Below are 20093 nucleotides of genomic sequence, written 5' to 3' on the forward strand. Positions count from 1 at the left end.
GGAGAAAAAAAGGAGGGAGGGAGGGAAGGAGGGAGGGAGGGAGGGAGGGAGGAAGGAAGAAAAGAGAGCAAGGAGAAAAGAGAGAAAGAGAGAAGAGGCGAGGCGGCGAGAGCGAGCGAGAGGCGAGAGCAGCGGCGGCGAAGGCGAGGCGGCGGCGGCAGAGGCGAGGCGGCGGGCGAGAGGCGGCGGGGCGGCGGAGCGGAGGGGGGCGAGCGAGGCGAGCGAGCGGGCGAGCGGGCGGCGGGGGCGAGCGGAGGCGAGCGAGAGGAAGGAAGGGAAGGGAAGGAAGGGAAAGGGAAGGGGAAGGGAAGGGAAGGGAAGGGAAGGGAAGGGAAGGGAAGGGAAGCGAAGCGAAGGGAAGGGAAGGGAAGGGAAGGGAAGGGAAGGGAGAAAGAGAGAGAAAGAGAGAGAAAGAGAGAGAAAGAGAGAGAAAGAGAGAAAGAAAAGCGAGAGAGAGAGAGAAAGAAAGAAAGAAAGAAAGAGAAAGACGAAGGGAGAAAGAAAAGAGAGAGAGAGGGAGAGACAAAGAAAGAAAGACAGACATCAACCCTCCCAGTTCCAGCACGGTTCTGGTTGAGGGGATGTTGCTCTTGTTTCCAGCATGGTTCCAGCTGATGTGATGTCACTCCTTGTTCCAGCTCTGATGATGTCACTCCTGCTTCCAGTGAGGTTCCACCTGATGATATGTCACTCCTGGCTGCAGCATGGTTGTGGCTGATGCGATGTCTCTCCTGGTTCAGTGTTGATCCAGCTGATGATGTCTCTCCTGCTTCCTGCAACAATCCAGCTGTTGGATGTCCAGGCTCATGGGCTTGCTGGGTACCCTTTTATGGACTGGGCTCCCCACCCTGAAATGGGTTTCTCACCTCTGTGCTAATTGGTTTTCCTGCACAGTCTGTTCTTTCAGACCCTTCTGAAAAGGGTCAGTGGCTTTGGGGGTCTCTGGTGCTCTTGATCCCCCCAGAGTCCATGGCCACTTCTTGGCCGATTGCTGCTTGCTGTGCTGGTGGTGCTGATCTGCAGGAGCCACAAGCAGCATGTTTGTCTGCCCAGGAGCTGCTGTGCCTCCACCTCCAGGCTAGCCTGGCCTGGTGCTGCTCCTGCGGCTGTGGCACCAGCAGGCACCACTCAGCACCTTGTGACAGCTCAGCATTTCCTGTCGTTCTGGCAGCTTGGTTGATGGGCTAAGAGCTCTGTCCTTACTATTGAGAAGTGCTCTCTTTGTCACTGTCACTCTCCCCTTGGGACAGCTCTTCTTCCTGGGTGACTTCACCCTGAGACTGCTTGTAACCTTTGTTATCCCCTGGGGAGAGTTCAGTGTCACCTTTCCTTGGGGACAGCTCCTGGTCACTTGTGCTGTCCCCTGTAACAAACTTGATGGCCTCATTGACTTCAGACAGCTCCTGGTGACTCATGCTGTCCTCTGGAACAAACTCGATGGCCTTGTTGACTCCAGACTGGCCCTGGTCACTCATGCTGTCCCCAGGAAAGTGGTTGATGGCTTCTTCCACTGGGGACAGCTCCTTGTCCTCACTCCATTGCAGCAGGTCCTTTTCAATGAATGAATGTATTCTTCCAACTTATTCTTCTTCTACTTACTACTCTTCTTCTTTCCTTCTTCTATATATTTTTAAATTTTTATTCTTATTCCTATAACGCTTCTTTTTCTAAGTGTCTTTAAATTCAAATTCTTCTTCTTCTTACTCTTCTTCTTCTATGATTTTTTAATTCTTACTCCTATTCTTATTCCTATAACTCTTCTTCTTTTTCTAAGTATCTTTAAAGTCAAATTCTTATTCTTCTTACTCTTCTTCTTCTATGAATTTTTAATTCTTATTCCTATTCTTATTCCTATTCTTCATCTTCTTCTATGTAAGTTCAATTCTTACTGCTATTCTTATTCCTATAACTCTTCTTCTACTTCTATGTGTTTTCTTAGTCCTTATTCTAACTACTATTCTTCTTCTTCTATGTAGTTTAAAATTATTTGTCTTCCTGTTCTTAGTCATTTTCTTTGTCTGCGTCGTCCTCTTTGTCTTCTTCACCTCTGTTGTCTTCCTCTTCACTTTCTTCATCTTCTTCCTCCTCTTCGTTGTTCTCATCCTCATCTTCCTGTCCCTGTTTGTTGTCCCCAACTCCCGTTGTTGTTGGCAGCCCCGTGCTCTATAGTCCCGCAGGGAGGGAGGCTCTGGGGGCAATCCCTGCTGTCCCTGCCCTGCCTGAGCTACTCCTCAGGCTGTGGCCTCAGGCAGGGACACTGGAACAGCCTGCGCAGAGCCCGCAGTGCCCGCCTGAAGCGGGAGGGACGTTTCTTGGGGACCTCGTGCCGTGCCTTTGTCACCTGGTCTCGGGAGGCTGCAGAATGTGCTGCCTCTGCCACCTGGGGAGCGAGAGGCTCGGGAAGCTCCTCCAGCTCAGCAGCTCTGGCTGGGGCAGCAGCTGCTGGCTTGGCATCGATGTGAGTCCGTGGGGCAGGAGAGGCTCTGGGATAAGCCCATCTGGGTCCCTCCAGGGGGTCTTTGCCATCCACCCCCATCGTGGGTGTTTTCCAGATGTCCTGGATGGCATCTTGGGACAGCTCTTGGTCACTGCAGTGCTCCCCTGTGGAAAGCACATCGTCCTCGACATCGGAACCCAGAGATGACTCGGAGCTGAACAGCTCTCGCCATTGGGCTTCCACCTTCTCCTTGCACCACTCCAGATAGGACACTTGTGGATGTCTGTAAGCTTTGTTCTCTTCCTCAGCCCAATAACTGTTGGGCAAATTGCCTTCCAGACACTCCTGCATCTTCTGGCTCCTCCACACTTTCTCCAGTTCCAGCAGGTCAATTGACAATCTTACAGGTCTCTCCATCCCACCAAACAGAGCCTTCCTCATCAGCTCTTTGTCCTCATCATCCTGATGGGAGAGCTTTTCTTCCTCAGGTTCCTCCTGATGGGAGAGCTCTTCATCCTCATGTTCTTCCTGATGGGACAGCTCTTCATCCTCATGTTCTTCCCCCTGAGAGAGCTCTTTGTCCTCCTTTTCCTGATGGGAGAGCTCTTCATCCTCACATTCTTCCTGATGGGAGAGCTCTTCATCCTCATGTTCCTCCTGATGGGAGAGCTCTTCATCCTCATGTTCTTCCCCCTGAGAGAGCTCTTTGTCCTCCTTTTCCTGATGGGAGAGCTCTTTGTCCTCATGTTCTTCCCCCTGAGAGAGCTCTTCGCAATCCCATTCTTCCCAATCTTCCCATGGGGAGAGCTGTTCTTCTTCCCACAGGAACATGTCCTGGACTTTGTAGTTTTCCCCAAAAGACAGCTCTTTGTCTTGTTTGCTGTCTTCTGAGGAAAGCCTCTTATCCTCATTTTCCCCTTGGGAAAGCTCTTCTTGGTGGGTGTCTTCACCCTGGGACAGCTCCTTGTAGCTTTTCTTGTCCCCTTGGCAGAGCTCATTGTCACCTTCCACTGGGGACAGCTTCTTATCACTTCTGCTGTCCTCTTGAATGTCTTCGTCCTCTTCTTCCACTGGTGACAGTTCCCGGTAAGTCATGCTGTAAATTGGAGAGAGCTCATCGTCATCTTCCTCTGAGGACAGCTCCTGGTCACTTGGGCTGTCCAATGGAAGGTCCTCAATGTCTTCTCCCTCTAGGGACAGCTCCTTGTCACTTGTGCCATCTCCTGGGAAGAGCCTGATGGCCTTGTCATCTTCTGACAGCTCCATGTCACTTGTGCTGTCGTCTGACAAGATATTGCTGGCCTCTTCAGTTTGGGACAGCTCCATGTCACTTGTGCTGTCATCTGAAAGAACATCAATGTCCTTTTCCTCTTCTGACAGCTCCATGTCACTTGTGCTGTCATCTGACAAGATATTGCTGGCCTCTTCAGTTTGGGACAGCTCCATGTCACTTGTGCTGTCATCTGAAAGAACGTCAATGTCCTCTTCCACTTCTGACAGCTCCGTGTCACTTGTGCTGTCCCCTGAAACAACTTCAGTGTCCTCTTCCGCTTTGGACAATACCTTGTCACTTGTGCGGCTCTCTGCAACAACATCGATGGCCTCTCCCTCTTCGGACAGCTCCTGGTCACACGGGCTGTCCTCTGGAAAGTGGTCAGTGGCCTCTTCTGCTTGGGACTGCTCCTTGTCACAGGTGCTCTCCACTGGAAGAGGCTCGCTTGAACCCGTGAGGCTGAGCTCCTTGGCTCGAGCCCCTGAGGGGATGGGTGGCAGAGGTGACAGAGGTGACACCTGGCAGCTCGGGGACACACTGGCTGTGCCCTCCTGGGCCACCCCGAGCGGGGTCAGGAGCACCCTGGGCACAGAGCTGTATGGGGAGAGCTCTGGGTACAGCCCAGGACAGGTGCTGCAGGGCTTTGGCCCCTTGTCCCCTGCACTGCCCAGCTCTGTGTCCCGGCTCTCAGTGTCCTTGGGCCTCTCCTGGCAGGGCAGTGGTGGCAGCCGTGTCACCCTTGCCTGACGTGGCAGAGGTGGCAGCCGTGTCACCCTTGCCTGACGTGGCAGAGGTGGCTGTGATGTCAGCCTGTCCCCAGGGTGGGACAGGGCCTGGCTCCAGCTGCCCTGCAGCTCTGCCTGAGGCTTCCTGAGCCCCACCTGTGGGACTTTTTGCTGTTTGGTGTTTTTGGGGCAAACCTTTGGCTGCCCAAGGTGCACAGGGGGCAGCTTGACCTTCATCTGCGAGGAGGAGGAGGAGGGGGAGGAGGTGTGGGACAGAGATGGCTTTCTTGGCAGGGCGAAGGTCCTGGCCCTGTCTGTCCCCTGGCCTGTCCTTCCTACCTCAGCCCCTGGTCTTGGTCTCCTCAACAGCTGCCCCGGGGCAGGCTGGGAGTTGGGGTTCTTCTGCTTCTTCTCCATCTTCTCCTTCTCCATCTTCTTTTCCATCTTCTTTTCCATCTTCTCCACAATCTCTGTGATCGACGACCGCAGACAAGTCCCGAGAGCTGCTTCCTTCTCTGACCGCTGCTCTCCTGGGACGGGGCAGCCCAGGGCTCTGCGCCCCTTATATACCCCCAGCCAGGCTGGGGCTCTCTGATGTCACAAAGGTCTCTGGCCACCACCATGTCCCGCATCACAAAGGGCCCTGACACAAAGCGCCTGTGTCACAAAGGCCACACGCGGCACCCCAGCAGCACAGAGCAGCCAGGAAGTGTCCCAGAGCAGCCCTGGCCTTGTGGCCTTGTGGCCCTGCTGTGCCCAGAGCCCTGAGAGGCTTTGGCTCCCACAGACAGCCCCACACTGCAGAGCCCTGGCTTTGCAGGCTGCGCTGTGCTCATGGTTTCCATTCTGGACACACAGCACCCACAGTGCTGCTCACTGCTCTGCCATCCACAGCAGGGCAGGGCAGAGGGAAAAAGAAACAAATTAACAGAGTGGTCCTGAGTCGAGATAAAGGCCGGGAGAAAACACTCCAAGGGCACAACAGGCCCAACTTAGAGTTGAAAGTGAATTTATTTCTCTCAGAGTCAGAGGAGGATAATGAGAAGAAAAATAAACCCTTAAAGACACCACTCTTCCCCCAACCCCTCCCTCCTTCCCACCACCAGTGCAGGGAACAGGGCATGGGGGTTTGGCTCAGTTCATCACCGAGATCTTCTTGCACTGCTCAGGGAGAGGAGTTCTTGCCCTACTGCACCGTGGGGTTCCTCCTGCAGGAGACAGTTCTGTGTGAACTCCTCCAGCGTGGTCCAATCTCACGCTGTGAGCTCCTCCCAAACTGCTGCAGCCTTGCTCCCTCATCCATGGGCTGCAATCCTCCCAGGCCAGGCTGCTCCAGCCTGCAAGCAGAGCCTCTCTCTCCATGGCTCTGCCACTGATCACAGCCTCCTGCAGCCATCCTCCCACTGCGGCGTGGTCACCTCCTCCCCACGGGCTGTGGGTGATCTCTGCACCCCCATGGAGCCCATGGGCTGCAGGGGCACAGCTGCCTCACCATGCTCATCCCCACGGCCTGCAGAGCAAATTCATCTCCAGCGCCTGGAGCACCTCCTGCCCTCCTTCTGCACTGACCTTGGTGTCTCCATGTTGTTCCCTCACATGTTCTCACCTCCTCCTCTTCTCTGGCTGCAGGAAAAACTGTGTGTGCATTTGTTTGGATTTCTTCTCCAATCTGGTATCTCAGAGGCATAACTAACATCTCTAATGGGCCCAGCCTTGGCCAGTCGCCTGTCCATCATCTTCAGAGCCATCAGGGATTAGCTCTGCTGGACATGGTGGAAACATCTAGCAGCTTCTCCCAGGAGCCATCTTTGTGTCCTCCCTGCTACCAACCACTGGGCCAAGAAAACCAACCCATCAATCTAAAATATTTCCTTGGAATTGCTTTCCCAGGGCTGTGGGGTGGAGGAGGGAAAGGGCTGTACATGGTGTGGGGCTGTGGGTCAGTGGGGAGCTCACACAGCTCCAGCCAGGGCAGGCAGAGGAAAGAAAGACCTGGAGAGGTGAAATCACTGCCTGTCCAGGGAATCAATCTCACATTATTGATCAGTGATCAATATTGATCAGTTTGATCACTGCCAGAGAGGCCAAGGGGGAGATCTGTCCCAAATCCAACACCCAACTCCATCCCAGGCAGCTTGAGCAGATATTTTCCCATGTGAGGCTGATGGCAAATGGGATTTCACAGAGTCACACCAGGTTTGGGTTGGGAGGACCTTAAATCCCATCCAGTGCCACCCTTGCCATGGCAGGGACACCTTCCACTGTCCCAGGCTGCTCCAAGCCCAATGTCCAACCTGGCCTTGGACACTGCCAGGGATCCAGGGGCAGCCACAGCTTCTCTGGGAATTCCATCCCAGGGCCTCCCCACCCTGCCAGGGAACAATTCCTAATTCCCAATATCCCGTCTCTCCCTGCCCTCTGGCACTTTGCAGCCTTCCCCCTTGTCCTTATCACCAGAAATAACCAAAGCCAGGCCCAGATCCCTGTTTTTATTATTATTGTTCTCAGCAAATTGCTTAGAAATGCCATTTATTTTTCCAAAAGAGTGGTGATGTTAACTTGAATCAATGCTGAAAACACTCTGTCCGAATTGAAATCAACACAAACCAAATGGCAAAGGTGATCAGCCACAAAAAGGAAGGTTCAGGGTGAAACCAGGGGAAATGTTGAAAAGCTCCCAGCTCTGGAGGTGTTACAAGGTGATAATATAATTAGAAACAGTCCTTTTTGCCAAATTATGATCAGTTCCCTCACAGATCTTGGAATTATTTTTTTTCCTGGAGTGTTGGTCCATATGTTGCATGTGGGAGACCTATAAATTTCTGCTTTTACAGGAATCCAGTGATTCTCTCTTTTGTGATAATTTTATACCATAATAAGTGTACCTGGGGCTTCACCGTAATGTGAAATGGAGAGGGCTGGGCTTCTTGGCTCATTATTTTGATTTCTGAGTGTTTGAATACATTGTGGAATGGTGGAATTTTGTGAGGATTTTAGAAGGAAATGTCTGGATTTGATATTCCTGACAAGCAGTGGTCACAGTCCATGAGTGTTGGCATGGAGGGTGCCTTGTATCTCAAATGGAAGTTCCCCAAAAATCGCTGGAGGAGATGGAAATATCCTTGCTAACCGTAAAGCACCTTCAGGCACAAAATACCAGCACTCATCCTAAGAAATAAGCAGATTTCAGTACATGGGATTTGGGAATAGGATTCTAGAAACTCTTTCCACTCTCTATAATGCATAGATTATATAGAATGCTAAATCTCCTCCAAAGTTAAATGCCCATTCTGTGTCAAATTTTGAGAAGTTTAATTTTTTAAATATGTTTAATGTCAAATGTCTAGTTCCATCCTATTCCTGACATTTGTAAGAAACCCCAATTCTAAGCCACTGAGAGGGTTTGTTTCCCTGGTGATGCATTTCAAAAATGCGCTGAAATTTTATTTTGATAAGGTCAAAACATTGTAATATGACTTAAAATATTGGCTGTAGCAGGCTGTCAAATACATCTGTCACAGTGCCACTGAAATTCAGATTTCAAGGGGCTGTAAAAAAACAAACAAAAGAGGTTAAGTCAAAGCAAAATTAATACCTTGTCATGACGAAACGTTCGTGAATTATGGAAATGAGGAGCCGAGCAGGCAATCAGTGCTGGAAATCACTGTGTATCCCCAAGGAGTTCCGGATTTTTAGGGAAAATGGTGACTTTTTAGGGAAGAAACCAGGAGATATGTCCAGTTCTGCTTCATAGGACACAAATTCCTAACCCAACCATTATTTTTAACAAAACACCCCTTGAATTCCCTGCCTGCAAACCTCTGATTGGAGGTGGACAGGGATATCCAAGTTTTGCAGCCGGCAGTTCTGTGCCCACATCCTTTCCTCCTCCAGGAAGAAAGGGAAGGAATAAAAAATGGTAAACTTCCACATCGATTTGGAGTTACCTCATGCCATGCACGGAATTCCCGAGTCAGCCGCGCTCCATCCTGGGGAACTCACACGTAGTCACTCAACCTGTAGCCACTGTGGGAGGCAGATGTCAGGGAGGGAGGGTGGTTTCCCTTGTAGGCACTTGGTGGCAGGGAGGAGGGAGGTGGTTGTGTCCCGGAATGCAGCGGGAATTGCGGCGGGAATTGCGGTGGGAATTGTGGCTGGAATTGCGGCGGGAATTGCGGTGGGAATTGCGGTTCATTCCCCAAGCACGACGTGCACAGCAGAGCCCCACCCAGCATGCTCAAGGCCGAGGAGAAGAAGCCAAGATACAGAGCTTGGCCTATCTCGTATTTCATCCCAGTGGGCAGCGCGGGGTTGTAGAAATCCACGACGACGTCGTTGGTGCTCCATGACACCGGCACCAGGCAGAGCAGGCCGGCCGCCATGAACCCAACCCCGCCGGCCACGGCCATGCAGCCCTTGGCGGGGCTGCCCTCGGCGCAGACCGTGCACCTCATGCCCACCACGGCCAGGCCGGCGGCCAGCGCGGCCAGCAGGCAGGAGATGACCATCATGGCGCGGGCGGCGCGGAGCTGGGCGGGCAGCGCCAGCTGGGAGCGGTACGGGTGGCAGGTGTAGAGGCCGGTGCTGTGCCACACGCACTCCATCCACAGCCCGCGCACGTAGGCCACCGCCGTCAGGATGTTGGTGCCCACGTGCGCCGAGCGCCACCAGTGCGGCAGGACGGTGGCGATCAGTGTCCCCACGAGGCCCAGCAGGCCCAGGGAGAAGCCGAGCAGCTCCAGGGCCCAGCTAGCCATGGCGATGTTTGTCCCGCCTGAGTTCTCCTAACGAGGCCTCCACCGGGGTTCCCGTGGAAAACGCGAGCTTTTCTTGGAAGATACGCGGCTGTTTCACTCCGACGCCTCCTGCTCGCCTAATAAAAGGTAATTGAGGGAAAAAGGAGTTAATTATTACCCCAAAGCACTGCCTCTCCAGCCAGTGAGGTGCGTTCCAAGTGCAGCGAGGGCAGTAATTAGCATAGTTATCGCCGTTAATCATGTTTTTGTGGAAGTAATGGGAAAACAAGCTTCCCTCTTCTCTTATATAAACAGCCCGGTGCTGCCCGCTGGGAAGAAAACTCAAGACAATTTATGAAATGGAAAAAAAATATTTTAAATGCAAATACTCCTCTTCCCAGCAGGCTCTTCAAAAAAACAAACATGATTTCCTCTCTAAAGCAGAGAATTAGGTAGTGTTAACACTTGGAATGGAGGAGATTTATAAAGTAGGGAACTGCAGGTTGTTTTACAAGATGAAAACATTCCCAGAAGGTCATAGCAGGACTAGGAAAACAATAAGGGCGTATTTGCTCAAAGTGGGGAGCAAAGAGACTGATTTAAAACCTGTGGAACAGGATAACAAATATTGGATTAAAGTCACTTTCCTGACTGGCCAGTATTTCTTGAGGTTGCATTTTTAATAATGCAATTCAAAAGGGAGTAATTTTCATTAGGGTCTGTGGAGTTTCAGGTCATGATTTTAGGGTGTGGGTGAAACATGGAATCAGATGGACATCCTGGAGCTTCCCAGGGGCAACATCTTCACAGTTTGGTCATGTATAAATCCAAGCTGAAAAACAAGGAATGGTAACTCTTCCTTCTGTGTAAATCCCAGCTGAAGTGGCCTTTTCCAGTGGCTGCCTTGCCAGGTCTGTTATACATCATGCATCATGTGTGTGGGCAGAAACCTGATATTTTAATACATAAAATAACCCCTGCCTCAAAATCCAACTTGGAATTCAGAGACGGGAACAAATTTAGGCTCCAGTTCTGCCAAGCCCAGTGCACGTGCTGAACTCCTGCTCGTAGGAGAAAGTGGAAGTGTTTGTTTGCAGGACCTGGCTTGAGCAGGAAATGGGAGGAAAACCATCTGGATCAACTAATCAATGCCATCAGGACAGCAGAAGGATGAGAGGGAGCAAAGGGAAAGCTGCTCCACATTCCCCTGATCTCAGCCTTATCTCTAACGAGTCTGGAGTGCTGGGGGTGATATCAGTGCTGGGGTTTGTCTCTGTTGTTGTGGCATCCACTGATCTCTGCCTGAGAGCAAGATCATGGAATTATGGAATGGTTTGGGTTGGAAAGGACCTTAAAGATCATCTAGGGATGGACAGGGACACCTTCCACTGTCCCAGGCTGCTCCAAGCCCCAATGTCCAACCTGGCCTTGGACACTGCCAGGGATCCAGGGGCAGCCACAGCTTCTCTGGGAATTCCATCCCAGGGCCTCCCCACCCTGCCAGGGAACAATTCCTTCCCAGTATCCCATCTAATCCTACAATCTTTCAGTTTGAAGCCATTCCTCCTTGTCCTGTCCCTCCAGCCCTTGGAAATTGTCTCTCCATCTTTCTTGTAGGATGGGGCATCTTTTCCCAAAACAATCCCTTGGACATTGTGAAAAGAAAGGGAAAAATTGAAAAGCACAGGAATTTTATGGCCTGGGTAGAACAACACCACTAGCTGAGGGTCTTGTACTTCTCCAAGCCCCTTTTATTTGGATGGGGAGGAATGGGATGTTGGATTTGCTGGCTGGAAGGGAAGAGAAAACCAAAGCCCAGCTTTCCTTTGGTGCGCCTGGTTTTAGGAAAGCTTTTTCCTCCTGTTGTGACTTCCCAGCCTTTCAGATCCTCTGTATGTAACACCTGGGTTCGTGTGGCTGCTGAAGTAATTTGCCTCATTTGCATATCGTGAGACAATCACAGAAGGTTTTCTATCCGAAATCATCATTCCAGGGGAGGTCAGGCTGCAGGTTTCTCTCAGCTGTCACAGAGTATCATGACAGCCCATGAGTTAGGGCCAAGCACAGTACAAAGGAGCAAACTGTTACTTCCAGCACTACCGGAGATATTTTATTCCTGTTCCAACCACACAAACTACTCAGTGGTTTTTTGCCTTCCAGGTTATTTGGGTTTGGTTCCCACATTAAGGAAAATCGAGGAGTATTTTTCCTTTTTATATTGCTATTTGCTTTCTGTGAGGTGCATCTGGATCTAAGCGTCTCAGTGAAATTATCCTGGGAATGCTCCTCCAGGATGAGGGAGATCTACACATGGTTTGGGGGCACAGCAGCACCAGGAGGAACCTCAAGACATCCCACAAGAGCTGGAAATGGAGCTTGGTGTCCTTAATCCCAGCACCACCTCTCCCATCCCCGTTTCTTCCCTGCTCTGGGAATCTCCCATTCCCTCAGTATTTTTCCCTCTCTGCAGATGAGCAGATTATCCTCTCCAGTTCCTCATCCCACACATGACACCCAGACAATCCCCACCATCCCGAGGAGTGCTCTGGGTCACTGTGGCAGATTTGCAAAGAGCCTCCCAAGGTCAGGCAGGAGGCTTTGCAGCTGATCCCAGGGAGAACAGGATCCCAAAGGAAAATGTGATTTACACCACCAGCCCTGGGAAACAGACCCCCAGCCTAATGGAGGTCACAAAACTCCGGGGCTGGGCAGCAGCTATTTTTAGACGTCATTAAGGTGTTATTTTTAAACATTAGCCATTAAGAGCTTTCTAATTTCAGCAGGCAGTGTTAATTAGCCCAGCTCGCTCCGCGTCATGTTTTCCATGTGCTTTCCTCAGCACTTCCAGCTGCCCCTGGTGCTCAGTAACACTTTCACTGCTGAAAAAGTGGAAAAGGGGCTCAGCCTTCCCCTCCTCGCTACCAAGTGGCCAAAGCAGCAGGAACTCCACACATTTATCTGCAGGAACATCAGCAGCCTGGTGGAAATGTCTCACTTTGCAGCTCAGCTCCCAAGGGCTCAGGTGAGGAACATTCAGCAGGCTCAGGTGAGTGGCAGATTGGATGTTTCTTGTTGGCTGACCCAGTCAAAAATTAAATAAAAAATCGGCCATTTGTTTCTGCATGGGCTGTGTTTGTTGATATTTCTTTAGAAAGTGAGCAGATTTTGCTTTCTCACTGGGGGTCATCCTTTTCTCCCAGGGAACAGGGACAGCAGGAGAGGGAACAGCCTCAGGCTGGGCCAGGGGAGGCTCAGCTTGGCCAGCAGCAGGAATTTCTGCATGGAAAGGGTGCTCAGGCCTTGGCAGGAGCTGCCCAGGGAGGTTTGCAGTCCCCATCCCTGCAGGTGTCCCAGGAAGGCCTGGCTGTGGCACTCAGTGCTCTGGGCTGGGGACAAGGTGCCCACTGGGCACAGCTGGGACTCCATGATCCTGGAAGTCTTTTCCAACCTCAATTATTCTGGGATTCTATGAACCAGAGCCAGCCTTTATCTGGAAATAAAACAGCATCTGGGATAAAAACCAATAAAAATAAAGAGACAATGTCCATGTTTAGCCTTCATGACCTTCAAGACTCACATAAGCACTGAGTGACTGCCAAATGATGTGACAATTTATGAAACTTTTGAATTCCTTTGCCCTGCCAGCCCATGCCAGCTTTATTTTTATGAGCCCAAACTGCTGGAAAGGCAACTTTTCCCCACAAAGTGCTGCACAGAACAGCCATAGCTGGGATAAATCCTTGGGCTGGATCCATGGGCTCTGCCCCAGCTGCTCAGCCTTGGGAGCCACGGCTCCAGGGTAAGCTCCAAACAAACAGCAGAATCTGATGTCACTAATCTGGGTATTTACCCAGGATTAAATAACAGATGCATGTTTTACTGCTGTCCCTTTCATTGTTTCTCATTTTACCACTTCCCTGCCCATATCAGTCTTACCCTTTTGTTCCTGTTTTTTCCAAGGCCTTTCTCCAGACCTCTGAGTTGTTCCTCTCGTGCAGACTGAGGCTGCTGTGCCACTTTTGCTGAGCTGCACGAGGTTCTGCCAATAAATTCTAACCCAGGAATTTTGCTGTTTCTCTGTGCACCTTTCCCAATTTAAGTTTTACCTTCAGCACCCTCTAATTCTGCACCAATTCCCCCAGAAATGCCCTAAATCTGTTATCTCTGCACTGGGAGTGCAAAGTGATGTGATGATGTGATTGATTGATGTGATGATGTGATGTTCTTCTTACCAGCTGCTGGACTTCAGCTGAGCCAGGTCTTTAAGGATGCACTAGTTTTTATTTTTTAATTGCTTTTATTTGATTAATCTCACACAGCTTGATTCACTCATGTTTAAGGATCAGAGCTTTAGGGTGTGCTCGGGTTCACCAGACAGGTGAGTGAGTTTCCACACCCTGACACTGTAAATTCTGCTATTTCAGCTTCCCAAGCCCTCTCCCTGCTCACTCCTGCTCCAATGTTTTCAGGGGAAAAAAAAAATTGTGTGGTAAGAAGAGCTCCCTGCTTGGATTTGGGCGAGGGTGGGCAGATCTGAGGGGAAACAAGTCCTGCCTGGCTCACAGCAAAATCCTTCTCTTCACTTTTTGAAAGAGGAGCTGAGGGAATCCATAAAAGTTTGAAAGGCACATTGTGCCCCAGGCTGATCCTACACCTACTCGTGGATCAGGGCAGTGCAGCTGCTGCTCTGCCAGATGTGCAGCAGGAGCCTCAGCCCCTCCTCACATCCCTGGAACCTCCAGGACCTTCCCAGGACCAGCCTTGCACCACCTCATTATTGCCCCAAATTTCCTCACAGGTGCCAGGGAAGGTTTTTGGGGTTGCCCTGTGGGTGCTGCCCTTCATTTCATGACTTGTTCCTGCTTGGGACCAGCAGCACATCATCCCTGCTGGGTTTAATGTTATTTCTCTTTGAAATACTCCTCAAAGGGCACCGAATTTTTTGTTTCCATCGTGGAATTATGCAGCTTTTTGTGGTGTGTTATTTGGGGTTTTTCTCAGAGGAGCAAACTGGAAGTTTCATCTTCACCCTGAACTTATATACAAGTCGATAAACCCTAAAAAACTGGAAAGGCAACAAAGAAAACATGATCAACATTTCGTTTCCACTTAATTTTACTCCCCAGATTTTAGAGTTTTGTCCCCTCAGTCCCACAGAAAACCAGTGGCTGAGGAAGGTACATTTAGGGAGAGTTTCATGTCACATCTGGCATTAATTGGGAAAAAATCACCTGCTTTTTGGGGTGGCTGGATGCATAATTTGTCACATCTCTAACTCAGCCCCTCAGTGTCCTCCCCTAAAATCTGTGGTGTGGAAAGAAAGAGTTGAAAGAGCAAAATTATCTGCCTGTGGTTACAAAATGATGGATGTGCTCAGAGAGAGGGATATATCCATTTAGCTCTTTGGTTGGCATGTGAACAAAAGCTCTTGCAGCTCACAGGATCTCATTTAGCTGCTGAATGCAGCCAAGGTTATTAGTTTTGAATGATAATAAACATCCACCGTGGTGTAACACAGAGGAGGATATTATAACTGATTATAACCACATTTATAAAGCTTATTCTGCATGCAATGGAGCCATTTAATTCTGCCCTTTATTTATAGTATTAAAATACACACCAGAAACCTGAATTTCCTTTCAGAAAGTCACTGGAATTGGTTCACTGATTCCAGGAGGTGTTTGTTTGCCTGTGGGACGCTGCTGGAGGAGTCAGCTTGACACATCCCAAAAAATGGCTCTTTTTTGGATGTTGATTGTGGCTTTGGAAGAGTGATCAGTACCTGTCTGGATAATCTGAATTTGGATCTGTCTGCAAACACACATACACTATGAAATCCTGGATATGAACATGAAAAATCAACTTTTTTTTTTCCTTTAGAGCCCATCCCTCATTTGGTCTGGAGTAATGGGTGGTAATTAGGGAAAAGAATAATTCCCAATGCTCCTGGAGAGTGTTGATTCCAGATTTCATTTTCAGGGTACAAAACATGACAAGAAATTCGGTGGCTGGTGGGATAAGGTGATGTGTTCTGAAATTCTCCATGCTACTAAAATCAGGTCATTGGTTCTAGTGGCCAAACCCCAAACACTGGGTGACATTTTTTTGACAATTTTGACTTTTCCTCTCCCTGAAAATAGCTCCAGCTGAGGTTGAATTCATCAGTGCTCAAATCACTGATGTGATTCCATAGTGAGACCATAGACCATTTCCATATAGTGATTGATTCCATATAGACCACAAAGCCATTGCTCTAAAATTCATGTAGTGTTTTTCTATAGGTTGGTACACAGGGAATATACAAGATAAGAGTTTATCTCAGAATTTACACATGGGATTGGGGTTGGTACACAGGGAAAAGACAAGAGTTTATATCAGCATTTACACATGGGATTACAGTGCAAAATTTATGCAAAAAAAAAGTAAATGTGAGAAGCAAAAGATAAATTTTTTTGATAGCAGGACCCTTTCCCTTCCAGAATAAGAGCAGCCAAGCCAACATCAGAAAGCCTCCTGCTGGAAACAACCATATCCAGTGGTGGAACCTGATCTGTGCGTGGGCTGAGCTTTTATCAGCCCTGCCAGGAGAGGGAAGGGGGGCAGAAACATCTGCAGCAGGGCTTGGGGCTGCGATGACGCAGAGCTTACGGGGGATCTGTTCCCTGGGGGATTCCTGTCTGAAAGTGAGAGCTGCCAAATTCCCACTGCCCAGGCAGATTCCAGAGAGCCTGAGGGATCAATCAGGGTGTTTGTTAGCCTGAGGAGGGGAGGATGGAGCTCTGGGGTCAGGAGGTTTAGGGCAGGGCTGCCAGCTGGGTGAATCACCCACACACCTTGTGAAGGGAAGGGAGGTTCACAATTGACACCAACATGGATTTATTTGACTGCTGGGAGCTTGGGAAGCAGAGTTTGGAGCTGATTTTGCAGCTGAGTTTGCTGGGTACCAATTTTATCTGAGTTATTGTAATTTGTGAGCAGAGACCTCTGTGCTTGCCCAGCCTGACACTTCCACCGGTGCTTCCCTCCAGATTATTTTGGGTGATTTTGCCCGCTCAGTTTTTAACTCCAGCCTTGGAGTTTCTGACATTTCTCCACGGTCTGCTGCACTCCACAGCTCAGAAATACATCCTGAGAGCCAAACCAAGTCCTGGTGCTCCTTCTCCCGGCTGGATTTCTTTGCATCAGCCCAAACAAATGACCTCGTTCACTGCATGCTCTGCAAATATCTACTGAGAGCAGCCAGACCTTGTTTATTATCCATGTCTCACCTGGGCTCACTCCTCCTCCCCACTCTCATGCTAGTTATGTTACTTAATAGTGCTTAAAATGGTTTTCAGCCCAATTGAACTTCACCTTTGTTGCAAGGTTTTGTGAGGTTTAGGCTCCAAGCTGCCTTTGCCACTCCAGCCATGGCACAGCCTGGTCTCAGAAGGACATCATGATCCTCAAATTGGCTCATTGCAAAATCTTGGGCTGTGGTGCTTCCAGAAACTTCTTCCAAACATTTCAACCATTATTTTGTTAGAGACCAAAAGGAAATTTCAAGTGTTGGCAATTCTATTGGAGTTCTGCATCCTCAGCTACCTTCCCATTCCCAGGATGGTTGGTGGCTTTCCAGAGGCAGCACAGCCCTTCTGCTGACCCTCCTTCCCCAGCTCAGCCTGTTTGCTGCCCCACATGGAGAGGCCAGAGCTCTCCCTGGAAAGATCTAAGGGAGAAAAAAATGCACCAGAGAAAACCCTGAAATCGATCTGGGCTGCCATGCTGTGCTGGAGGAGGGGGAAGGAGAAGAAAGGCTGTTTGCTGGAGTCAGGCTGAGCTGCCTGGAGTCAGCAGGATGTCTCCCCATGGTTTCCATGCTGGGCTCAGGTCACCTTCCCCTCTCACTTCTGCCCCAGTCTCATCCTGATGAACTTTCATGCCACAGCTGCCTGGGCATCCACAGACCTCTCACAGCTTTTCTTTGATTTCTTTGCCTTTTTTGGTTCCCGTGTTTCTCCCAGACTGAATTGCAGGCAATGTCTGAGCAGCACATCCTAAACACAGAATCCCTGAGGCTGGCAAAGCCCTCCCAGCCCATGCAGTCCCAGCTGTGCCCAATGGGCACCTTGTCCCCAGCCCAGAGCACTGAGTGCCACAGCCAGGCCTTCCTGGGACACCTGCAGGGATGGGGACTGCAAACCTCCCTGGGCAGCTCCTGCCAAGGCCTGAGCACCCTTTCCATGCAGAAATTCCCCCTGGATTTGTACCTGGCTGTGTGTGCTGCACAAACTGCACCAAGCCTGAATTGGTGGGGTTGGTGGCACTCATGCCACACACACCTGGTGCTTGGCAGCTTTGGCAAACCCCAGGAGCTCAGCTGGCATTGCTGCTCCAAAGGCATTTCCTGAAGGTGTTTGGCAGCCTAGAGGGGCCAAACATCCCCATTGTCCTCAGACACGTCTGAGGAGAGGTTTGAACCTCTGGTGGTAGTGTGAGCAGAGTGCAGCTCCCTCAGAGTCCATCCGAGGAAAGGGATGATCCACTGGGATCAAACACCATACAAAGATCTTCTTCCCTAGGGGTTTTCCTTAACTTTGGACTGGTGACACACTCATGGATATGTCACGACATCCCTGGAAGTGTCCCAGGCCAGGTGAGATGTGGCTTGGAACACCCTGACCCAGTTTGTGGCATCCCTGCCCGTGGCAGGGGGTTGGACTGAGATGATTTCTAATCTCCCGTCCAAAACTATTCTGAGATTTTGGGATTTTACACAAAGTTTTAGGCCCTCCCACTTGCACATCTTCATGGGAGATATATTTTATTCCCAGGCTGACAGCTCCATGATGAAATTAGCCCCCAGCTGACTGACACAGAGCTCAGGATGCTCGTGGCTTCCTGCACAACACCTGGGGCACTGAACATCCCATAAAAATCACTGGAAGCACCAAAATGTCATTTTTCCTTGGAGCTGAGCATGTGTTTGACTCCTCACTGCCCCACTTTAACCTGTATTTGCTCCCATAGCTGTGCCTTTGGCCCTGTGTGGAATTCTCCCCACATCCTTGATGTTTTCATTTGTCTTTCAGAATGACATCAGCAGAAACAGAAGTGGCCACAAAGTCATTCCTCTTTCCCGTGGCTCTCAGAGAGTGCCATAATTATTTAGCTTCTTAAAACCTTCACACTCTCACAGCTCTCATAAAGTAGTTATTCAGCTCTTGATATTTTCTCCCCAGCTGGGATGATTTAATCCAGCCTGGGGTTTGAAAGGCTGAGCCAGGAAAATCCCAGAGCGCCATGCAGCTCATTTATAAGGATCAGCATTCCTGCAGTGCCCAGCTCCTTATCTAAACACTGCCATCACACTGCATTTAGGCTTTCAGGGGAAGCTAAACCACCACATGGAGCTGAGAGAAACTGGAAATATCCTCCTGGATTTGAAACATTTTGTGGGACAGCTCGGTGTGAATTCAGGTAGAGCACGTTTGCTCAGGGTGGTTTCCTTCTCCTGCCAGCAAGGGGGAAGCAATGTGGTCTCTTCACCACAGAGGTTCTCAAAAAAGAGAAAAAAAGGATTAGGCCACTTCCCTAACTACATAAATCACAGCTTTTTATAAGCATCACGAAGTTATTCTGAGGTGATCAGGTGAAATTCCCCTTTTTTTTCCCAGTGATGACAAAAACCCCAAAATAACTCAGCAGCGCCATGTTCTTACAGAACCAAACCCTCTGAATTCCACAGCCAGGAAATTCTTATGATTAAGATGCCTCTTTGAGACGTTAAATAACCAATCTAGTTTGTGCTGCATATTAATGGTCAACAAGAATACTTTAAAGTTTAAATTTCACACAGAAATTGCAAGTACAAACTCCTCGCACGACATATATTTGCTGCTGCTGAACTAACACTGAAAGACACGTACTAACTTTTTAAATTTCCTGGCTTTTATGATTGCTCAATTTTGCAACCTGAACATTATTTTGAAAGTAGGATTGTGCAAAATTTTCCCCAAGGGACACAGAGAACTCTGTGCTTTTGCAACGTGGCCTTTCTGTAGCTAATTTCCCTCATTCTGTTGGAGGTTTTTTGGGTTTTTTTTTTCAGCCTTGCAGACAGGAGCAAAATTGCAGGACCTCAGGAATAATCAAGCGTGTTTCTGGTGCCCTGGTGCCTCAATTTTCTGCATTTGCTGGGTTTTCATTCTGCAGCGCAGGTGTACATCTGCTATGGATCACAGCCCTGTCCAGGAAAGCACTTGACATCCCCAGAACAACTCACGAGCCTGAGGTGAAGAACTTGCTCAGGGGCTGTCCTGGATGGGGGAATAGCTTCAGAGATATTTCAAATTGGAAGGAAATTGCATTTAATTTTCCTGTTGATGCACGTGGGGTTTTCAACGGATGACAAATTACAGGGATGGGCTGCCATGTGCATTTTCCCTGAGCAGGAGTGGGGAATGAATCCTTTCTGTCTAGATGGGATTATAAAGTAACACAGTTCATTTTCATTTCATTTTCATTTCCATTGCGTTCATTTGAAACAATCACAGGTTGTTCTCAGCTTGTTTTGCATGGCAAGGTAAGAATTGTGGTTTGTGCCCAACACTGCCTGGTTTGCTGGGGGTGAGCAGAGAGTGGGAGCTCTCCTATTAAAATGACCTTTTAGGTGAAATTTCTCCCCTTGTGAGGGGGTTTAGCAGGGCCACACAATATTTAAACCCCTTTAAAGAGGATTATTCCGTGTCTGGAGGTGAATGTTTGCTCTCCACAACGAGGTGGCTTTTGCAAATGTGAATTTTGACAGCAAAGGAAATGCAACATCCTTCACCCAGCTCTGACACAGAGCAGTGCCAAGCACTGCATCCCACCCAAACCTCATCCTCTGGCAGCAAGAATCCCAGAAATCCCCCAAATCCCCCTCTACACCTGTCTGGGGT

At 49.5% G+C, this 20093-nt stretch overlaps 2 protein-coding genes across 3 annotated transcripts in view; both read right to left on the bottom strand.

Annotated features, from left to right (window-relative positions):
* Positions 1–307: 307 nt before the first annotated feature.
* Positions 308–20093, bottom strand: part of LOC146444049 (uncharacterized) — a 280352-nt gene continuing 260566 nt past the window's right edge. The window contains exons 2-3 of one of the 2 annotated variants that reach the window (XR_014855901.1): positions 867–4882; positions 308–787 (exon numbers count right to left, since the gene is read on the bottom strand). Coding sequence is in view for 1 of the 2 variants with exons in the window: in XM_085078859.1 (XP_084934985.1) it covers positions 2225–4882 (2658 nt within the window). In the remaining variant the exon portion in view is untranslated. Of the gene's footprint in view, positions 4883–20093 lie in introns of both variants that reach the window. The other variant, XM_085078859.1, reaches the window with a different exon arrangement.
* On the bottom strand, positions 6312–9304 carry CLDN14 (claudin 14). The gene has a single exon (XM_085079599.1). The coding sequence runs from the start codon at positions 9190–9192 to the stop codon at positions 8434–8436; it is 759 nt and encodes a 252-aa protein (XP_084935725.1). The 5' UTR covers positions 9193–9304; the 3' UTR covers positions 6312–8433.

This window comes from Lichenostomus cassidix, chromosome 1, assembly GCF_008360975.1.
Source record: "Lichenostomus cassidix isolate B80296 chromosome 1, HeHo_3.0, whole genome shotgun sequence".
Taxonomy (NCBI): Eukaryota; Metazoa; Chordata; class Aves; order Passeriformes; family Meliphagidae; genus Lichenostomus; species Lichenostomus cassidix.

What these genes read in the sequence shown, in the direction of transcription:
- CLDN14 (XM_085079599.1), bottom strand. Translation starts at nt 9,192, where the DNA reads ATGGCTAGCTGGGCCCTGGAGCTGCTCGGCTTCTCCCTGGGCCTGCTG.